The sequence below is a fragment of the Bufo bufo genome, chromosome 6 (genome assembly GCF_905171765.1).
Source record: "Bufo bufo chromosome 6, aBufBuf1.1, whole genome shotgun sequence".
Classification (NCBI taxonomy): Eukaryota; Metazoa; Chordata; class Amphibia; order Anura; family Bufonidae; genus Bufo; species Bufo bufo.
The window spans coordinates 305328455-305350611 of record NC_053394.1 but is presented as its reverse complement, the minus strand read 5'-3'; the positions used below and the strand labels follow the sequence as shown (position 1 = coordinate 305350611).

Genomic DNA, 22157 nt, shown 5'->3' with positions numbered 1-22157 from the left:
ATTACTTAGATGTGATTTTACGCCTTAGAAATTGCACAGGTCCAAAAGTGTTAATATTTTATGTCTATGACCAGCGTAACCCCCAAGTAATTGGCAAATCAGTGCAGGAAGCGAAATCGCACACAGCTGAATTCACAGCATTCTTATTCAAAGCTGCGCCCATCCTCTCCCTGCCATGTCAGACCTGTCTACTACTAGAAGAGATCTGAACAGCCATTTCAGAAAGATTTCACTTTGGATGCATCTACCACTCGAGACGCACTTCAAACTATGTGACAGAACCACCCCAATCTTTTATTCACCACTTCAAAAGACAGGAAGCCTTCTGCACCAGGCTCTGTAGAAGAAGTGGAGCGGGAATTGATTTATCAAAGCAAAGATGTCACTGTGACTGTACCCAATGCAACCTTCACCATGGCACATACTTGGCACTAAAGACAACTGATTGCAAGATATTACATTTGTCAAATGCAGCGCCCAATCCTCCAGATAGCGAAGCCATTACATGCTAAATAGTCCCTGTGATAAGGCCTGTTTTGTTAAATTATTACTGTTAGACTGAGCATCTGTCTATCTTGGAATAGATCACAGTACAATATATAACTAAAAAGTGCCTGACGCTGATGGTTAATTTAAAGGGCTTCTGTCACCCCACTAAAGTGATATTTTTTTTTGGGGCTAGTTAAATTAGTTATATAGCGATATATGAAAATATAATTGTGTTACTTACATTGATCCAGCAGTTTATTCAAAAAACGAAGTTTTATAATATGCAAATTTGGTCTCTACCAGCAAGTAGGGCGGCTACTTGCTGGTAGCTGCTGCAGAAATCCGCCCCCTCCTCTTGTTGATTGACAGGGCCAGCCGGAATCTCCTCCTCCGGCTGGCCCTGTCGGCATTTCAAAAATCGCGCGCCTGTGTGGATTCGGCGCAGGCGCTCTGAGATGAGGAGGCTCGTCTCCTCAGAACTCCCTCAGTGCGCCTGCGCCGATGACATCACCGAAATAGAAGACGTCATCGGCGCAGGCGCACTGAGGGAGTTCTGAGGAGACGAGCCTCCTCATCTCAGAGCGCCTGCGCCGAATACACACAGGCGCGCGATTTTTGAAATGCCGACAGGGCCAGCCGGAGGAGGAGATCCCGGCTGGCCCTGTCAATCAACAAGAGGAGGGGGCGGATTTCTGCAGCAGCTACCAGCAAGTAGCCGCCCTACTTGCTGGTAGAGACCAAATTTGCATATGATAAAACTTCGTTTTTTGAATAAACTGCTGGATCAATGTAAGTAACACAATTATATTTTCATATATCGCTATATAACTAATTTAACTAGCCCCAAAAAAAAAATCACTTTAGTGGGGTGACAGAAGCCCTTTAAGGGTATACAGACTAAGACTACAGAAGACGTCCATATTCCTTATGTTATCTGAATGGTCAAGATGTGAAGAAAACACTGTACAGTAACATTTTACGATTATTTTATGTAACATTTAGAAAAAAAAAATTTTTTTTTTTTTCTTACAATTGGATCTTTGAACTGTCAACTGATATCCCTCAGGTGTGTCCACCATCTGTCCAAATGATTTGCCAGCAATGTTTCCATCAGGACTGCAGGTGATGGACATTGCCCTCCACCGGCTAGAACTATATGGTGATGATCAGCAGATGTTTATGAACTGTTGTCTGAAAACTGGCTGCACCGACTTCAATTTTGGCTGTGACTATTTTCTGAAAAGTGCCCCAATCTATATATTGTGACACAGTGAGAAGTTCTGTCTGGAAAAACAGGTATTTTCCTCCCAGCATGTGCTGCTGGGCTGATTTACAGCCAGGTGAGGTCAAATACCGGACTGGATTTTCAGTGCCTGTCCGGGTTTTGGCAGCACCTGGCTGTCCTTAAATAGGCTCAGAAGCGAGGTCTCTGTGTTGGGATCTGGGGGCCTTGTGTCTGGATGAAGGCTTGCTACCTGTTTGTCGTGAAAACAGGTTGGTACTGCTATGGTCAAAGACTCTTTGAGGCAGAATTGCTGCATGGTGTGAATTAACACCAACACCGCAAGGTGACTTTTTGTTTGATTATGACTGCTTGTTTTGTCACTTGCCTAAAGTGTGAATAAAACACTGAACTGTTTGATCCAAAGAACTTGTTGTTGCCTCTATGCTGCGCCCGCTAATCCTGTCTACCAGAGCAAAACCCCACAATTGCTGGAGGATGCCGGCAAAACAGTGAGGCTGGCGTGAACGCCGATTGTTTTGGTTTCTGCATTTTTCAGGCACGGTTGTATGTCGTACATTAAACCAACTGTATTACAACAAAATGGAGGCTGTTGTGAAGGCCCTCATGGAGGCTAATCTGCAGCAGCGAGAGACAAACCTGCAGCAATGCGAGGCTAATAAGCAGCAGCAGGAGACTAACCAGTTGCTGCTACAACACGTGATGGCTTTTTAGACAGCAGGAGCAACCCCAAGCATCCACGATGCCAGGTGTCTCCTGGCAATGCCCTTGAGATGGTGGAACGCTATGAAGCTACCAGGAATCTAAAGGAGGGTTCTGTTGGGAGGGGGGTCGGCAAACCCCGTAAATCTCCACCCCAGGCCGGGAGATTTGAACCGATAGAACCCACCCGGGATGTACCCACGGCAGACTTGGCTCCGATAGTCTGCTGGTGGTGTCAGAAGCCTGGCCATGTAAGGGCTGACCGTCCCCATCGGGTTGAGCCCATGGACACTAACTATGGCTACCGTCAGTCGTTATATGCCAGGAGTCTGTGTGTAACAGGTACCCCAGAGTCTATAGATAATTTGTGCCAGGTAGAAGTGGGAGACACTCAAGCAGAGGCTCTGCTGGACTCAGGGAGTCTGGTGACCCTATTAAGGGCTACCCTGGTGCGGTCCCGTAAGTACAATAGCCGGAAAGTCGAAGGGGTTGTGCATCCACGGAGACTTAAAAGACTACCCCACTGCGCTGGTGTCTCTAACTATCGTGGCCGGTAGATGGACCCATGAAGTGGCTGTCGCCACAAATCTACATTATGAACTGATAATAGGGAGAGACTTCCTGGGCTTCCCGACACTGTGGCCTGCTATGAGAGTGATTGATACCCATGAGACAGGGGTAACCCTAGCAGAGTGGCACGACTCAAGGGAAGACGAGAACCCTAGGAACCTGAGACTGAAGGGCCAGCGGTAGGGGTGACCGCCACTTTGGTGGAAGAGGGGGAGACAACCCCGCTAAGTGTGATAATGGGAGACGTAGAGGACTTGCCGCCGGGTACTGTATTGGCAGACCTCAAAGTCTCCGGGGATAATTTTGGTACCGCCCAACATCGGGACCCAACCCTATCCCGCCCCTGGGAAAATGTGTTAATAGTAAATGATGAACCCCAGAACCTGGGGCAGAGTCAGTGTTTCCCTGTTTTGTGGTTCATCAAGATATGTTGTATCGGTTAAACCAACTATGGGGTGAACCCATTGAACAGTTGGTGGTGCCCCAGGCTTATCGCAAACTCGTGTTAGAGTTAGCCCACCAATATGTTCTCGGGGGTCATCTGGGAAGGCAGAAATCTAAGGATCGTATTCTACAGCGGTTTTACTGACCCAGCATATTCAAAGAAGTGAAAGAGTTTTGTAAGTCTGGCCCGACCTGCCAGATAAACAGCCCCCAGCCACATTTCCGTAGTCCCCTAGTACCTCTCCCGATTATCGAAGTACCGTTTGACTGAATAGCTATGGACCTCATAGACCCAGTACCAAAGTCCGCCAGAGGGCATCAAAACATCTTGGTCATTCTAGACTACGCACCTGTAGGCAGATGTTTTCCCGAGTAGAACTACATAAAGAGGTTCTGACCGACCAAGGGACCCCTTTTAGGTCCAAAGTGATGAGGAAACTCTAAGTTGCTGCACATAAAACAGCTACGGACGTCCGTTTACTATCCAAAAACGAACAGTCTGGTAGAAAGGTTTAACCAAACATAAAAAATATGTTGAAAAGGATGGTGGCTAAAGATGGGAAGGACTGGGACCTCCTTCTGCCCTATCTCATGTTCGCAGTGCGAGAGGTACCCCGGGCCTCTACTGGGTTCTCGCCCTTCGAACTGCTATATGGCAGACACCCTTGCGGTCTCTTGGACCAAAGAGGCGTGGGAACAACAACGCACTCCACATAAAAGTGTCATTGAGTACGTTACCCAGATGCAAGATCAAATAGAGACAAGTGTTGCCTCTTGTTAGGGAGCATATGGAGGCTGCTCAGTGAGCCCAGAGTCGGGTATGTAATCAGCAGGCTCGGGTCCGGATCTTTAACCCGGGTGATCGGGTTTTGGTTCTGGTGCCGACCGTGGACTGTAAGTTCCTGGCTAGGTGGCAGGGGCCCTACGAGGTACTCGAGAAAATTGGAGATGTAAACTACAAATTACACCAGGCAGGGTGGCGAAAGCCGAAGCAGGTTTACCATGTGAATTTACTCAAACCGTGGAAAGATAGGGAAACCTGTACAGAAGACAGCCCGGGTTTTCTAGGAGGAGAGGTACCGGCCCCTCTGTCTGATGCAAGAGAGGCGGCTGCCACAGTAAATATTGATGACAGCCTCCCTCTAAACAGACTAACTAGGCTAGGGAGTTCGTTAGTCGCAACATGGATGTGTTCTCGGACCTCCCTGGACGCACTTCCATAATCCAGCATGACATTGTCACTGAGCATCAGGAAAAAGTCTGATTAAAACCGTACCGGGTATCCGAGGCTCGGCGACAAGCCATATCGGAGGAGGTGCAGCTAATGTTGCAGCTAGATGTCATCGAGGAGTCAAAAAGTGAGTGGGCTAGTCCTATAGTATTGATACCCAAGCCGGATGGGACGTTGTGGTTTTGTAACAACTTTCGAAAACTGAGGCAGAAATAGTGAATTATCCAGCTTACCCATATTCATCCTGCGATTTTGTGGACGGAGCAGACCCAAGCCAGTCCAGACATCATAAAATGTAGAAAACAAAGACTCCAGCAATCGTGGTAAAAGTTTTTTCCAGTCCCGGTCTTTATTGCACCAAAATCATGTTATACAAACACAGTGACACCCCCTCTCTACTCCCCCAGATTTACGCGTTTCGAACTATTCAGTTCTTAGTCATAATCCAATGTGTCCATTTCACTGTGAGTTTATGTAGGCTGTGCTCCCATCCACCCCGGGAAAAAGGGGAGGAGGGGAGCGCAAATCCCACAATCAACCACATATCGGAGACCTGTTCAAACATGGTACAAAATACACCAAATTCTCCCCTTCTCTGGCCAACCCCACTATGGCGGAGAGGAGGTATTTATTTTCGGTGAACAATCCCTTTTCTGAATGTGTGGTCTGGTATGGCAGATACATCGATGACCTGCTCATTATATGGGGCGGCGATGTGTCTACCATACCGGACTTCCTAACATATGTAAATATGAACCCCTATAACTTAAGATTTGTTCATGCACAGCATGTTGAGAGGATCAACTTCTTGGATCTAAAACTGACAGGGATCCCAAACCAAATAATCAATACTGCAACATATAGGAAGGAGATATCAGGGAATACAATCCTAAAAGCAAATAGTCACCATCCCTCCCACACAATCAAAGGAATACCGGTGGGGGAGTTTATACGCGCCCGTAGGAACTGCAGCACTGATATTGCATTCAATGAGGAATGCAAGATTATTTGGACACGCCTAGCAACAAGAGGTTATCCAAAGTGGATGCTGTCTAGAGGGTCCAATATTGCCAGAAATAAGTTGAGATCGACTTTGTTGGGTATAACATCTGATTGTACTACAAACCCTAATAATAATAACAAAAAAGAGAAAATAATCTTTGTAGGAGTAAATTAAACACAGATGTTACAGCCAACAGACCTCGCACCAAACAGAAGAAAGATCCAAAACCCACTCTTGTGCTGACGTATAGCCGCCAGTTCCCCCTGATAAAGAGAATTATTGAAAGATGCCTTCCAATTCTGTATGAGGATGACACATTGCCGGATATTTTGAAGGATGGATGCCGGATAGTGTCCAAAAGATCTAGTACTTTGGGCACCATGCTGTCACCATCCATGTACATTTCAGCAAAAGAACAAACACAACCAACATGGTTGAAATACACAGGTTTTGCAAAATGTGGGAGCCATCCCTGCAAAACCTGTAGGTTTTCATGCATGGTCAAGGATTTTCACGACTCAACACACTCAGAGACCTTTTCTATCAAGAGCTACATTAACTGCAACACTGCGGGAGTAATCTATATTATCCTATGCACATCATGTGATCTGATGTACGTGGGTAGTACAAGCAGGAAATTTAAAGAGAGATTGAGGGAACATCTAAATTATATTTCCAATCCCACAGCCACTGGAATATCGAATGCGGCAAATCATTTTATTAATGTACACAACCGCAGTGTTAACAGTTTCTGTACATTTGCTTTTGAAAGGGTCTCATTTCCAAAAAGAGGAGGTGACATCAGACAGAAAATTCTGTCACGCGAAGCTTTTTGGATCTGGAAATTGAACACCAGATACCCACGGGGTCTGAACATGAAAAAAGAATTAATGTATTTATACTGAAATGGTTTATCGATTTATTTATATAGGAATAACAACCATGACTTTTCTTCTTTTTTCTGTATTGTCCGCATATTGTTTTTACACCTAGACCTAGTTGTTTTATGGATCTGCGTGACTGAGTATATTCTACACCGCAACATCGCTGAAAAATCGGACAGGACTATGTGCCTGTGCGAGTGCATCTCCTTAAGCTATGTTCTCACCATGCGATTTATTACCACGAATTCGCATGGCGATGATGTTATAATGAAACAGGAAGATATATATAATCATGCCTGTACATATCAGCTTCTGGAGTTACACTCTCACAATGCAATTTGTTGCGGTACACCTATAAGAAAAATGGCTGATTGTATTTTCAATATATTTTCATTTTTTATTTTATTTATTTAACTTTATTTCTTTTTGTGTTTTACTATTTTCAGCCATGGCATTAACTCTCTCAAACCGATCCATATGAACCTATTTTAATGATTTTAAAATGCTTCACTTAACACGGGTGTATTTTGTACCATGTTTGAACAGGTGTCTGATATGTGGTTGATTGTGGGATTTGCGCTCCCCTCTTCCCCTTTTTCCCCTCCTCCCCTTTTTACGCCCTATTTCCTGAATCCTTAAGGATTCAGGGCGTACCGGTACTTCCTAAGTTTAAATCGTGATTGCGGCGCCACGGGGGTGAATCCGAACAGGATGCCGGCTGAAATCATTCAGCCGGCATCCTGTCACAACGCCAGGGGGGGTCATGTGACCCCCCCGTATCGGCGATCGCCGCAAACCGCAGGTCAATTCAGACCTGCGGTTTGCTGTGCTTTCTGCAGTTTCTGATCCCCGCGGTCCCTATATGCCCAAAATATAGATTTTCACCCCCCCTGCACCCCTGAGTGATTTTATGGCGGCGGGTGGTGCAGGGTGGGGTTGCGGGTGGTGCGGGTGGTGCGGGAGGCAGGCGGTGCGGCAGGCGGGATCGCGATCCCCCGCCCGCCTCCTCTTGAATAATCATTGGTGTACAGTGGTTATACCAGAGTGTCAGCACATTGCCGTTTAACCCTTTCCATACCGCGGTCCGTATGGACCGCTGTATGGAAAAGGTTAACAGTCAGGGTCAGGGAGCTCCCTCCCTCTCCCATCGGGGGTCTGCTGCACCTTTGCAGCCCCCAGACAGGATGGGGTGACAGAGGGAGGGAGCCCCCCTCCTTACCCTTCCACCGTCTGCTCAGTTGTGGCCACAACCGAGCAGACGGGGAAGGTTCCCATGGCAACAGGACGCCTTCTCAGGCATCCTGCTGTCCATGGTGCTGAACAGATCTGTGCTAAAGGCATAGATCTGTTCAGACAGTGTAAGTAAAATACAGTACAATACACTATATAGTGTACTGTACTGTATTATACAGACATCAGACCCACTGGATCTTCAAGAACCAAGTGGGTCTGGATCAAAAAAATGTGAAAAAAAAGTGAAAAAGGTAAAGAGAAAAAAAACACATTTATCACTGAATAAAAAAAAAAATAAAAAAAAATACACTACACATATTAGGTATCGCCGCGTCCGTAACGGTCATGTTACTTTCCCCGCACGGTGAACGCCATAAAAATAAAAAATAAAAACTATGAGAAAATTTAAATTTTGCCCACCTTACTTCCCAAAAAGGTAATAAAAGTGATCAAAAAAGTCGCATGTACGCCAAAATAGTACCAATCAAACCGTCATCTCATCCCGCAAAAATCATACCCTATCCAAGATAATCGCACAAAAACTGAAAAAACTATGGCTCTTAGTCTATGGAAACACTAAAACATGATTTTTTTTGTTTCAAAAATGAAATCATTGTGTAAAACTTACATAAATAAAAAAAAGTATACATATTAGGTATCGCCGCGTCCGTATCGACCGGCTCTATAAAAATATCACATGACCTAACCCCTCAGGTGACCACTGTAAAAAAAAAAAAAAGTGTAAAAAAAGCCATTTTTTGTCATCTTACGTCACAAAAAGTGTAATAGCAAGCGATCAAAAAGTCATATGCACCCCAAAATAGTGCCAATCAAACCGTCATCTCATCCCACAAAAAATAAGACCCTATCTAAGATAATCGCCCAAAAACTGAAATTCCTTTCCTTCTGCGCGCTGCCGTGTGCCCGTACAGCGGTTTACGACCACATATGGGGTGTTTCTGTAAACTACAGAATCAGGGCCATAAATATTGAGTTTTGTTTGGCTGTTAACCCTTGCTTTGTAACTGGAAAATCGGCCAAAAAAGTGAAATTTTGAAATTGTATCTCTATTTTCCATTAAATCTTGTGCAACACCTAAAGGGTTGACAAAGTTGTAAAATCTGTTTTGAATACCTTGAGGGGTGTCGTTTCTTAGATGGGGTCACTTTTATGGAGTTTCTACTCTAGGGGTGCATCAGGGGGGCTTCAAATGGGACATGGTGTAAAAAAAAAAAACAGTCCAGCAAAATCTGCCTTCTAAAAACCATACGGCGCACCTTTCCCTCTACGCCCTACTGTGTGCCCGTACAGTAGTTTACGGCCACATATGGGGTGTTTCTGCAAACTACAGAATCAGGGAAATAAATATAGCATTTTGTTTGGCTGTTAACCCTTGCTTTGTTACTGGAAAAAATGTATTAAAATGGAAAATTTGCCCAAAAATCTAAATTCTGAAATTTTAACACAATTTGCCATTAACTCTTGTGGAACACCTAAAGGGTTAACAAAGTTTATAAAATCAGTTTTGAATACCTTGAGGGGTGGTTTCTATTATGTAAGCCTCACAAAGTGACTTCAGACCTGAACTGGTCCCTAAAAATTTGGTTTTTGAAAATTTCAGAAAAATTTCAAGATTTGCTTCTAAACTTCTAAGCCTTGTAACATCCCCAAAAAATAAAATATCATTCCCAAAATGATCCGAACATGAAGTAGACATATGGGGAATGTAAAGTAATAACTATTTTTGTAGGTATTACTATGTATTATAGAAGTAGAGAAATTGAAACTTGGAAATTTGCAATTTTTTACAAATTTGTGCTAAATTTTGTATTTTTTTATAAATAAAAATGATTTTTTTTTTTACTTCATTTTACCATTGTCATGAAGTACACCATATGACAAAAAAAAACTATCTCAGAATGGCCTGGATAAGTCAAAGCGTTTTAAAGTTATCAGCACTTAAAGTGACACTGGTCAGATTTGCAAAAAATGGCCAAGTCCTTAAGGTGAAATAAGGCTGAATCCTTAAGGGGTTAAAAACTCCAAGCAAGCAAAAAGAAGCCAATAAAACTGTGTGTTAAGGAAACCTAAAGGTATGGCCACAGTCAGGTGTGGGTCATAAAAGGAGAGAAAGTATAAAAGACAGACACTTTTCCTCTTTTTTTAATTCACTCCTGGTTTTGGCTTCCAAAACTGCATGCAGAAACCTGGCTGTGTGATCGTACCCTAAAGGGGTTGTCCAGGATTACAAAAACATGTCTGCATTCCTACAAAAAATGCTCCACACATGTCCACAGCCAGGGTCAGACTGGCCCACCAGTGTACCAGAGGATCCTCTGGTCGGCTCAAGCGCTGATAATATTGGACCCCTAGTAAAACAGGGCCCTTAAGGTCTTATATACAAAGCGAGTGGGCCCTCAGAATCATTTCTTCTGGTGGGCCCAAGGGACTTCAGTCGTGTAGCACAAGGCACCAGTGACGTACTAAGGTAGGAGCATGAGGGGGCGGTCCGCCCTGGGTGTCAGCTCTCAGGAGGGTGCCAGAAGCAATGAGCGCTTCCATCTGTATTGATTAGAGCGCTGGGAGCTGGGTCCTGTCACTCACCGCTCAGCTCCCAGCGCTCCTCCCCTCCTTCGGGCCAGTGACGCACAGAATGGTGAAGCAGGAAGACTCTCCACCATTCAGCCTGCAGGTACGGATCGCGCTGCCATGTGTGGGCGGAGCCTGCAGGCTGGTAATCTGCATAAGCTCCGCCCACACTGTGCTGCAGATCGATCTGTGCCTGCAGGGAAGAGAGGACTGTGACCTTCAGGAACGGGACAAGGTGAGCAGTTAGGGTCCATTCACACGTCCGCAATTCTGTTCCGCATTTTGTGGAACGGAATTGCGGACCCATTCATTTCTATGGGGCCGCACGACTATTACTATGGAGAAGCTGGGGGCCCAGAGGACTTTATTACTATGGAGGAGCTGGGGGCCCAGAGGACTTTATCACTATGGAGGGGGCACAGAGGACTTTATTACTATGGAGGGGGCACAGAGGGCATTTCTACTATTGAGGCTGCATAGAGGGCATTACTACTATGGAGGGGGCACAGAGCGAGGGGGCATTACTACAATGAAGGGGGCACAGAGGGCATTATTACTGTGAAGGGGCACAGTGGGCATTATTACTGTGAAGGGGGAACAATGGGGATTTCTACTCTGGAGGGGGAACAGAGGGCATTACTAGTCTAGCACAGTGGGCATTACTACTATTAAGGGGGCACAATGGGCATTATAACTATGAAGGAGGCACAATGGGCATTATTACTGTAAAGGGGGCACAGTGGGCATTTATTACTGTGAAGGGGGCACAATGGGGATTTCTACTATGGAGGGGGCACAGAGGGCATTTTTAGCACAGTAGGCATTACTACTATTAAGGGGGCACAATGGGCATTATTACTTTGAAGGGGGCACAATCGGCATTATTACTATGAAGGGGGCACAGTGGGCATTATTACTATAAAGGGGGGCACAATGGGAATTATTACTATGAAGGGGACACAATGCGGATTATTACTATGAAGGGGGCACAATGGGGATTATGACTGAAGGGGGCACAATGGGTATTATTACTGTGAAGGGGGCACAAAGAGGGCATTACAACTGTGAAAGGGGCACAGAGAGGGAATAACTACTGTGAGAAGGCACAATGTGGGCATAACTACTGTGAGGGGGCACACATCTGTACAGAACTACTGTGAAGGTTGTACAATGAGGGCAATACTACTGTGAGGGGGTACAATTTTTTTTTTAACTATTGGGTGGAAGTGCCAGAGAAAGGACCTACCCCGGGTGTCAAACACCCTAGGCATGCCACTGCAAGGCATGACCTGTTTTTGGAAGTCCATACACATTTTTTGTGACTCTCCACTCTAGTTTATGATGTCCACATGCCCATGTAGTTATTCAAACCATAAGTGCACATCCACATGGAACCTATACACTGCAGATTTGTGTGTGTTTTACAGTACCAGCAAAGCGGATGAGATTTTAAGAAATCACCCTGAAATAAATCCATAGCATAAAATGACCTATGGTGCGGATTTTAAATTCCCAGCATGTTAATTTCTGCTATGAATTTCCAGTGTGGATTTCACCCCTTTGCAATGCATAGGGTGAAATCTGCTGCAGATCTGCCCCAAAATCTGTAAAAAAAAAATCCACATGCAGCACGTGTGGATTTGTCCACGGATTTGGTGCCAATTCTGTTACAGAACCTAATTATGATTTTTTTGCAGAACCAAGGTCATATGTCCAAAAGTAAATCGCATGCCATGTGGCGAATCAATTGGGGTACTGAAGTTATTAGCTGCACTGCACTGACCGATATCTCTACAGTGGTTATAACAAGTAACATACAATGCCAGAACTGATACTTGCAATGGAGAGTAACACTGGCACTACATAGCCACCATGTAGCATACAGCCACAGTGTAGCCACAGTTATGAAAGTCATCTATCCTAATGTCTCTGGCATAAACCTTCTCCAGTGTTCTTCATTATTTACACTTACCTCCTTCTTGCACTTGCATCCACTTGGTTTGCAGATCATGCACCCGCTGGCATAGATAAGTATGCATACATGAACTGGGTAATAATCATTATAACCACTGAGGTTAAAAACTTCCTTACAACCACTGGAATTATAGATATAATAAACCTGACTATATAACAATATTAAGTGGACTCTGTAGGGGCTGTGGAGAGTTGGACAACCCTTTTCTGGGGCTTTAATTAACAGGAGTAGTATAAATATGAAGTTTTATTCTGCCAGATTCTGCTCTTGCAAGTTCCCAGGAGGTGGAGCTTCACTGTGAAGTGCCCTCTGCATTGAGAGTGACAGCTGAGGCATCCAGCCAGTAGATCATTACAACCATCACACAGAAGGGAGGGGCTGTCAGGCAGCACAATATAGATAGTACATTGAAGCTTCACCTCCAGAACACTTAAAGGGAACCTGTCACCTGGATTTTGGGTATAGAGCTGAGGACATGGGTTGCTAGATGGCCGCTAGCACATCTGCAATACCCAGTCCCCATAGCTCTGTGTGCTTTTATTGTGTAAAAAAAAAAAAGATTTGATACATATGCAAATTAACCTGAGATGAGTCAGAGCTTGAAAATATGACTCTTCTGTGGTCACACAAGTAAGATATGACTCTTTTATGTTAATTTGCATATGTATCAAATCATTTTTTTTACACAATAAAAGCACACAGAGCTATGAGGACTTGGTATTGCGGATGTGCTATCGGCGATCTAGCAACCCATGTCCTCAGCTCTATACCCAAAATTCAGGTGACAGGTTCCCTTTAAGCAGCAGACTCTGAAAGAATAAAACTTCATATTCACACTAATTCTCATAATAAACGCTCGACAAAAGAAAAATTTGTACTGCTCTCCCCAGACCCTACTTAGTGTGGTCAGCGCTTTAGCATGGTTAAAATAGCTAACAGACCCTGGGGCACAATGGGGGATATTTGTTAATAGTTTAAAATTATGATGCATGCTGTGTGAAATACTGTATTTGGCATATCTTAACATGTTAGACACTTTTCTCTTAATTACACCATCTCTTGCCTCTGACTAGCATAGGCACTAAGTTATTCAATAAAATGTATCTGTATAGCACCACCTGCTGGTTTTTTTTCATTATTATTTCTTTGTCCGGCTCACTGAGGTGGTCGCACATGCTCAGTTTCATCCTTTAACTTCTTCCTGAGCTGTGGTAGGGAGAGAGCTGCAGCAGAAAGGACACGCCCCCTGAGCTGCAGCAGAACAGACACTCCCCTTGAGCTGCCAGGTTGATATAAATCTAACAGAGCAATGAATGGGCAGATCTCTGGATCCATGTGAGGTACAGGGCTGGTTCTAGCTTTGTCACAAAGAGATTGTCATGCACTGTATGATCTCAGATTTTTTTTTTTTTACATTAGTCATGGGATAACCCCATTTAAATGCCTAGCCTGTTTAAAATGCATAACAAATCTGGCACATGGCATGTACTGTATGCCAGTTTTTCTTTTTCCATTTGAGCCAGAATTCTGTGCCTTTGGCCTAGGAAATCTCCCCCAATGTTTGCAAAACAGAGAAAAAACAATGGCAGTGGCCCTTTAAGTGGTGAAATACAAACAGGCCAACCTGTCTGGGAACAGTGAGGGTGGAGCGGGCCATCCATTTCTACATTCGTTTTCCTGCTCTACACATACGTATTAATTGACTGGGATCACAAATAACACATATTAAAAAGGCAATTTTACAGCAAGTAAAACAAAATTAAAATTCTATTACCGTATATTCTGTCGCTGCAACAGGGGACACTAATTGTTTCCTGTCAGCTAAACCCATTATTTTTGATTACAAAGTTATTTAAATCTCATGCTAAATAGATTAACACGGATATTTTTCACAAAATAATTATGTTGGCTGATGGGGACAAAATATATTTCATGGAAATGCTCTTCTGCTAAGAAATGGACAAGAACCAGATTTTACTATAAGTGACAGTTTTTTTTTCCAAAAGAGAAAGCAACATCGATGTGCAAGGGAAAAAATGGAGATCTGAAATTGCCTGCAGGATAACAAGTCGGAGAGTCCTTTATCAGCCTGAAGCTTCTTGATCATCAGGAGGTGCTCCATGGAAAATGATCGCAAACAACCTTCAGTCAGTCTAATGAAAGGAAGGTGAGCCGAAAATGTGGTCGGTTAGGATGAGGTGGGGTCCATACCAACAATTATGTGCCATACTTACTTCATACTTACGTGAAATTAAGAAAGAAGAATTTCATAGTTTAAAAAACATGTATAGAAAGTATATGGTATGTCATCATGGCAGCTTTCTGACTATACTCTGGTGGTCCGAACCGATGATAAAGAACAAATATTAAAGGCGTCTTCCCACAAAGAACCCTTATGTCCTATCCACAGAATATGCGATAAGAGTGTCATCGCTGGGGGTATGGCTGCTGGGACCACCTGTGATCACAAAAACAGAGGTCTCGCATTCCCCATGTGAGTGGAGCTGTACTGTGCATGTGTGACCACCCTGCATTCATCTCTATGGGACTAGGATGTATAGCAAGGTATCAGTATAAGGCTGCCGCATATCCCCGGATCCACACACCAAACACAGGAGTGGGTAAAATCAGTACAGCAATAGGATGATCCGGTATTGTGACCGGAGGACAGATGATTGGTGGGGGTGCAGTGTGTCACCCTCTGTCCCCTATGTTATTTCTGGTGCTGGCGGCTGCTGAGGACAGATGATTGGTGGGGGTGCAGTGTGTCACCCTCTGTCCCCTATGTTATTTCTGGTGCTGGCGGCTGCTGAGGACAGATGATTGGTGGGGGTGCAGTGTGTCACCCTCTGTCCCCTATGTTATTTCTGGTGCTGGCGGCTGCTGAGGACAGATGATTGGTGGGGGTGCAGTGTGTCACCCTCTGTCCCCTATGTTATTTCTGGTGCTGGCGGCTGCTGAGGACAGTTGATTGGTGGGGGTGCAGTGTGTCACCCTCTGTCCCCTATGTTATTTCTGGTGCTGGCGGCTGCTGAGGACAGATGATTGGTGGGGGTGCAGTGTGTCACCCTCTGTCCCCTATGTTATTTCTGGTGCTGGCGGCTGCTGAGGACAGATGATTGGTGGGGATGCAGTGTGTCACCCTCTGTCCCCTATGTTATTTCTGGTGCTGGCGGCTGCTGAGGACAGATGATTGGTGGGGGTGCAGTGTGTCACCCTCTGTCCCCTATGTTATTTCTGGTGCTGGCGACTGCTGAGGACAGATGATTGGTGGGGGTGCAGTGTGTCACCTCTGTCCCCTATGTTATTTCTGGTGCTGGCGGCTGCTGAGGACAGATGATTGGTGGGGGTGCAGTGTGTCACCCTCTGTCCCCTATGTTATTTCTGGTGCTGGCGGCTGCTGAGGACAGATAATTAGTGGGGGGTGCAGTGTGTCACCCTCTGTCCCCTATGTTATTACACGAGAGCTCAGGGTGTTCTTACACATGCATAACAATCATCTAACCACACAAATGTGCTGCAGCAATTCAACTGGAAATGATTGTGATTACAGCTAAAAGTGATTATACGTGCAGGGCTGGACAAAGACAGCAATGGGCACCTGTGCAAGGACAGCAGATTGCCATCTTACTCTTCAAATTCCACCTTTGGCTCTCTAAAACAAGTATTTCCGAATTTATCTGTCACTGACTGTCCTTAGATAGAGCTCAAGTGCAGGGTGATGAGACTCTGCCTCCTGTGCCTGAGGGTGTAATGAGAAATGTAGGCTGCAGTAGGGGAACCAAATCTGAGGGGAAGAAGAAACCAAGATGGCAGACAACCCATAAATGGTGTATCAACTAAAACACATAAGCCTTTACATTACTCGTAAATAATAGCCTATGGTTGTGTGCTTCTTTGGGGTCCATTCACACATCCGTGTGTGTTTTGTGGATCCACGGATCCGCAAAACACGGACAGCGGCAATGTGCGTTCCACATTTTGCGGACCGCACATTGCCGGCACTAAGAGAATATGCCTATTCTTGTCCGCTATTGCGGACAAGAATAGGACATGTTCTATTTTTTTCAGGATCGGAATTGCGGACCCGGAAGTGCGGGTCCGCAATTCCGGATCGGGGCCGCACGTCGTGCGGCCCCATAGAAATGTATGGGTCTGCAATTCCGTTCCGCAAAATGCGGAATGGAATTGCAGATGTGTGAATGGAGCCTTAAAGGGATTTCCAGTCTCCTGATATTGATGACCTATCCTCAGAATAGCTCATTAATATCTGATTGGAAAGGATCTGACACCCCGCAGATCAGCCGTTCCCTGCAGCCTCTGGACTAGCACTTTGAGAAGATCAGGAAGTACAGCTTCATTCAAAGTCTAGCGGACGTGCTTGGTTACTGCAGCTCCCTTTCACTTCAGTGGGACGTCAGCTGCAGTACCTCAGCTCGGCCACTACACTTTCGAAGGAGCTGTGCTTCCTGTTCCAGCTGCAGATGCTGGAGGGAAGAGCTAATCGGTGAGGGTGCGTGGTGTCACACCGTCACTGATTGGATATTAATGACCTCTCCTGAGGACAGGTCATCAATATCGAAAGCCTGTAAAACCCCCTTAAAGGGGTTGTCTCACTTCAGCAAATAGCATTTATTATGTAGAGAAAGATAATACAAGGCACTTACTAATGTATTGTGATTGTCCATATTGCCTCCTTTGCTGGCTGGATTCATTTTTCCATCACATTATACACTGCTCCTTTTCATGGTTATGACCACCCTCCAATCCATCAGTGATGGCCGTGCTTGCACACTATAGAAAAAAAGCAGCTGCCTATGTGAGCTCCCACGGTCCCTGCCACCAGAGAGGCCAGCACTTTTTCCTATAGTGTGCAAGCACGGCCACCGCTGATGGCTTGGAGGGTGGTCATAACCATGGAAACAAGCAGTGTAAAATGTGATGGAAAAATTTATCCAACCTGGAAAGGAAGAAATATGGATTACAATACATTAGTAAGTAGTTTGTATTAACTTCCTCTACATGATAAATGCCACTTGCTGAAGTGACACAACCCCTTTGGGCTGGGAGTGCATCCCATACCAACAAGACCTCTGCATAGTGACATGAAGCTTCTGTCTTCCCTTGGTGCTGTTGTTCTCTTTAGTAACGGGTGCCCTTCACGTTCCCCACTAACACAGGTCAACCATTATTAATTCTGCACATTTATACCTCACAGTCTCACACCTCATTAATCATGGATTGTTAATAAATTGCAAAGCACAATTACTCCTGTAAGAAGACTGGGTTTACATGTTGGAGGTAGAAAAACTGCCCAAAAAAATGGATTGTAAAAAGCGCATGGGATTGGTTTTGCGTTGCGGTAATTTCCCACTCAGTTTTTACAGGTTAAACACATTTAGTTATGGTATTTCATCTGTAAAAAGTATGTGGGCAATTAGCGCATGACAAAATCATGGTGATCAAAGTAAAAATGCACAGTTTTTCCTAGTTTTTGTTGTGATTTTTGTCAACAAATACGCAACTTGTAAACCAAGCCGTATGATTGGACTGCTTGTTATTTCTTTCTAAAATGAGAGGCACATTTTCATTGTGACCCAACTGGTCTCTCAAGAGTGTACAGGTGGACATTATCTTTCATGTGACCCAAAAAAGAGTAGAAACATCACCTCTCAACTCCAGGAGTAGTATAAGAACGTTGTAGATACAGTGCATCATCCAATGTCAGGTCAATTATATTAGAAATTCAAAGTGTAGGTACATTTTGCTGACACTTCATTCATGCCATTTTGAATTCTCCCAGTAACTCCTCACCAAAAGATAAATTGATATATAGCAAATTTCAGCCAACGTAAGCTCAAGCTTAGATTTATACCTTATTGAGCTGCATCCAAATAATTTGTCTTACCTTTGAAAGAGCTTTGATATGATCTAAACTTACATTTTGTCCATGAAAAATTGTATACTGTTGGTGGAAAAAAATTACTTATTTACACGTTGCAAGATATATGGGTGACCCTGCTCTCACCTGATCTCGAATTCTCTCCTGTTGACCACGAATGGCCAAAGCATGTTGAGGGTATTTGTTCTTCAGGTGATCCATGAAGGCGTCTCTCTTCCTTTCCATATCAGACTTCTGGAGATTGGTGAGTGCCTCCAGGCTCTGGGCAGCAATCACAGTGTGCCGGCGCTCTGAAGTGTGCACCAAGCCCACATTAGAAAAACGCCTTGTCCCGTTACCGAGAGTGCGGTACTCTCGAGGGTATTCAGCATCGTCCGCAGAGATCATGTGCGTCCCAGACCGGCTGGAATCTGCAGAAAGAGGTAATAGAACAGGAGAAAAACATTAACAAAACACTCAGTGGTCAGCCAGCCATTGGGCCTACAGTATATGTTATTGTTGAAAGGATTTTGGTTCTCCATGCATATAGGTCAGTCTCTTAAGGCATGAGTGCACTGCTGATATAAACACAGTCAGTCGAGTTATTTCTTTAGGATATAAATATAAACTATATTTTTAAGAACAGGTGATAAATTCTATGAAGAGTTGGACTTTCACATGGGAGAATTACAGTATATGGTATGCTTCTGGTTTCTAGTAGCTACATTTTAATTATTTTATATACGATTAAATTATTAGTAAAGGAAGAACAGTGCTAGCTACCTAATACCTGATTATACCCAAAAGTTATCAATATGACTGTTCATATATAAACATTATCATTATTGTTTGTCATGAAAATGGTTGCCGGTCAACTCCGGCAATCTGTTGTAATGAAGGCCATCATTGGGCCGTTACATTTTTGTAGGTGAAATGTTATTTTATTAAAATAAATAATCCAGGGGGTCATAATCTTCCCTTGATCTAGAATAGTTTGAAGTCTGTGAATGGTACCATTACAAATGGCAAATGGAGACAGATAGTGCATTCTTGTCCTGCTCTCTAGCAAAGAACATGGATTCGGGTCCCCCTGTTCTCTGCATCAGTGGGATTCCAAGAAGACCCCCATCCCACAATGCTTAATGTTTTCCATGCACTTTTTTTCCATTAGGGAGTCCTTCTTGTCCTAAATTATCTGTAGGAAACATATGAGCAGGTTAGGATGGTTGCACAGCAACAGGCCCAGCAATCTAAGGAGACTACTCTGGACATAGATGCTCTTGTGCAACCAAGCATGATCACCATCTAAACCATCTAAACCATTTTGCATGGAAGATGGCCATTGATCTTCCCTGTTACCACAGGTGCAGGAGATCCCAGAGTGGAGGACTTGCTTGAGGGGACACTGTCTCACTGTTGATAGATTGCTTTGATTTCATAATTATATAATATACTCAAGCCATGTGACAAAGTATCTGTGCTTAGTCATTACAAGTGTATGTTCCATTTTATCTATTTGTGCTGTCTTATGAAAGCATGCCCATTTAACTCAATGTTCCACTGGTTCATTAGTGAGAATAGTAAGCAGCCACCAACGATTCTCCATATCAGCATAGGATATAAGTGTCCATACAGAGAATGGCTTGAATAAAACATCCTATAGTAATATACGTACTTATAGACTTGACATAAAGATCAATCAAATTAGTTTCCTGCACTTGCTGCTGTACATAAATTCTATTATTGCACTGCTTCATATGTACTGTAGGTATCTATCAGTTTTATTTTATTTATTTTCAATTTCGGAAATTGTCAAATAAGGTAATAAAGAATAAAAGTCAAGATGGAGAAGCTTAATTTATGGTCAAATCCACTGTAATTATCTAATCATATAAAAATTTAGAAGACAAGTAGGTTTTAAAGCACATTGTGAGTGAACACCTCACAGCGTGGGGACAGCCATGCCTGTCAGCTTTTCCTTCACACCTTCAAAAAGAAATCTTGTTGGCCCTAGCAAGCTTTTCTCGCCTTCTATTTTACTCTTCTATGATGGCTACAATCCAATTTCACATCAAAGAAAATATACTAGTATCAGGCCATGGAAGAAAGTGGAGATTCCCATTTATATTTAGCATAACTACATATTGTATAATTAGTAAAAACATGGATTTACAAAAATTGGCAATTTAAGCTGCACCAAAAATGTACACAGTACAATTTAATAATGTCTTCTTCCACCAGGCACTTTAGAGAAGGAATCATCATCTTGTGCTGGCCTTATTGTCTGCTGGTGATAGGACTTTTGGAGCAGTATCCCCATGTTTGCTTGTGATGATTGGCAATTTCCCAGTGTTGCCTACATAAGCTTCAGCTCCGAATCAAGTCCACCACCTAATGTGCCATCATAGATGTGGCATCCACCTGCCATTTTACTCCATGAGTCTTCCATGTTTTATATGTCCAACTTCCCTTCAGACACAATGGAGAGCATCACAAAGCGTTGCCAGGTCCTCCTAAGGTGACATTGATCTGCTTTTAAGCCTAGTAGCATAGTGTCTAGTTCATCTGTTATATATCTACTTCTCTATCCTGACGTGAAGCACAGGAACCATTGTTAAGGTTTCTCTACAATCTCGTGTTTTCAGTCTGCTTAACCTTGATTCATTATTCATTTTAACAAAGGATAAGATGATTCATCTCTGCCTTTAATTATTTATCTATTGCATATCATTGATGCTAGAAAAACTGGGTATGAATTTTTATTTTAACTTTGCTCATATACATTTAAAACATCTATTGTGATCATAGAAGACAAGATCTGTAAGTTGTCCTTTTGTTCTAGACATCAGCAGGGGTCCCAGCAACTCAATTCATTTTTAACTAGCCAGTAAGACAACCATTTTTATTTGATGTCATGGAAGAGGTTCTTGCCTCTATGATTCATAGCAGAGACCTGCTAAACAAGAACAAAAAATGGTGTATGTACTCGTCAACTTGGTATGACCATGTATTTCATAGACCACCATTCATGTCCATACATGTTTGGCTGTCAGCAATTTCCCCTGATCAACCAGGTCTCTGAAGTGAGACCTCTGGCAACCAGGCGTCATTTTCAAAGGGGATTCCATCTTCACGCAGCGTCCTATAATAGCATCATATTTGTGCTTGAAATGCACTGTGAAAGATTTTCTGGTTTACCATCCAAGAAGATTTTATACTACTGGCAGATGTACCTGGGCACATTGGAAGTAAAAATCCTCTAGTGAAATAAAAGACGAATCGCAGGTACATAAAGTGCAAATGTGCTTACCTCATGCTGGATGTATTCGGGTTTTTTTCAACGATCATTAAATACATGAGTGAAGATGTAATCACATTGTACATCACTGACTAATCATGGTCTGGTTTGGTACATATTGTACTTGATGAGGCGGAGAAGAGAGCTTTCTGAACGATGGAGCACAATGCTTTTGCATACATGGTGTTGCAGGCAGCACATAACAACACAGTTAGCGCTCATGCACACGACAGTATTTTGCGTTCCGTATATGGACCGTATTTTGATTCCGTATACGGTACGTATACGGAACCATTCATTTCAATGGGTCCGCAAAACATGCGGACCGCAAAAAACGGCACGGCCGTGTGCATGAGCCCTTACTGCTTTGGGACTACAGCATAACCTGGCCATAACCTGCAGCTGGCAACCTTTCTGCATTTGATCATTGCGGCCCAGTCATGTGCCAATAGCCCAACAATAATGGGGTATGAGTGGGCATGTATGGGTTCAGCAATAATAGTGTGCCTCTGGTATATGGCAGTGACTGGATTTCTGTGAGCCGTGACTGGTACTAATGGTTTCTACTGGCTTTCCTGGTAATGGGATAGATGAACACAGTTTTCATTTGTCCAT

General features: G+C 43.7%; 1 protein-coding gene across 1 annotated transcript in view; it reads right to left on the bottom strand.

The window, feature by feature from the left end:
- The window catches only part of SRCIN1 (SRC kinase signaling inhibitor 1), a 211176-nt gene extending 192524 nt beyond the window's left edge, over window positions 1–18652 (bottom strand). The window contains exon 1 of the mRNA XM_040437242.1: window positions 18392–18652. Coding sequence (XP_040293176.1) covers window positions 18392–18652 — 261 coding nt within the window. The remainder of the gene's footprint in view (window positions 1–18391) is intronic.
- Window positions 18653–22157: the final 3505 nt, after the last annotated feature.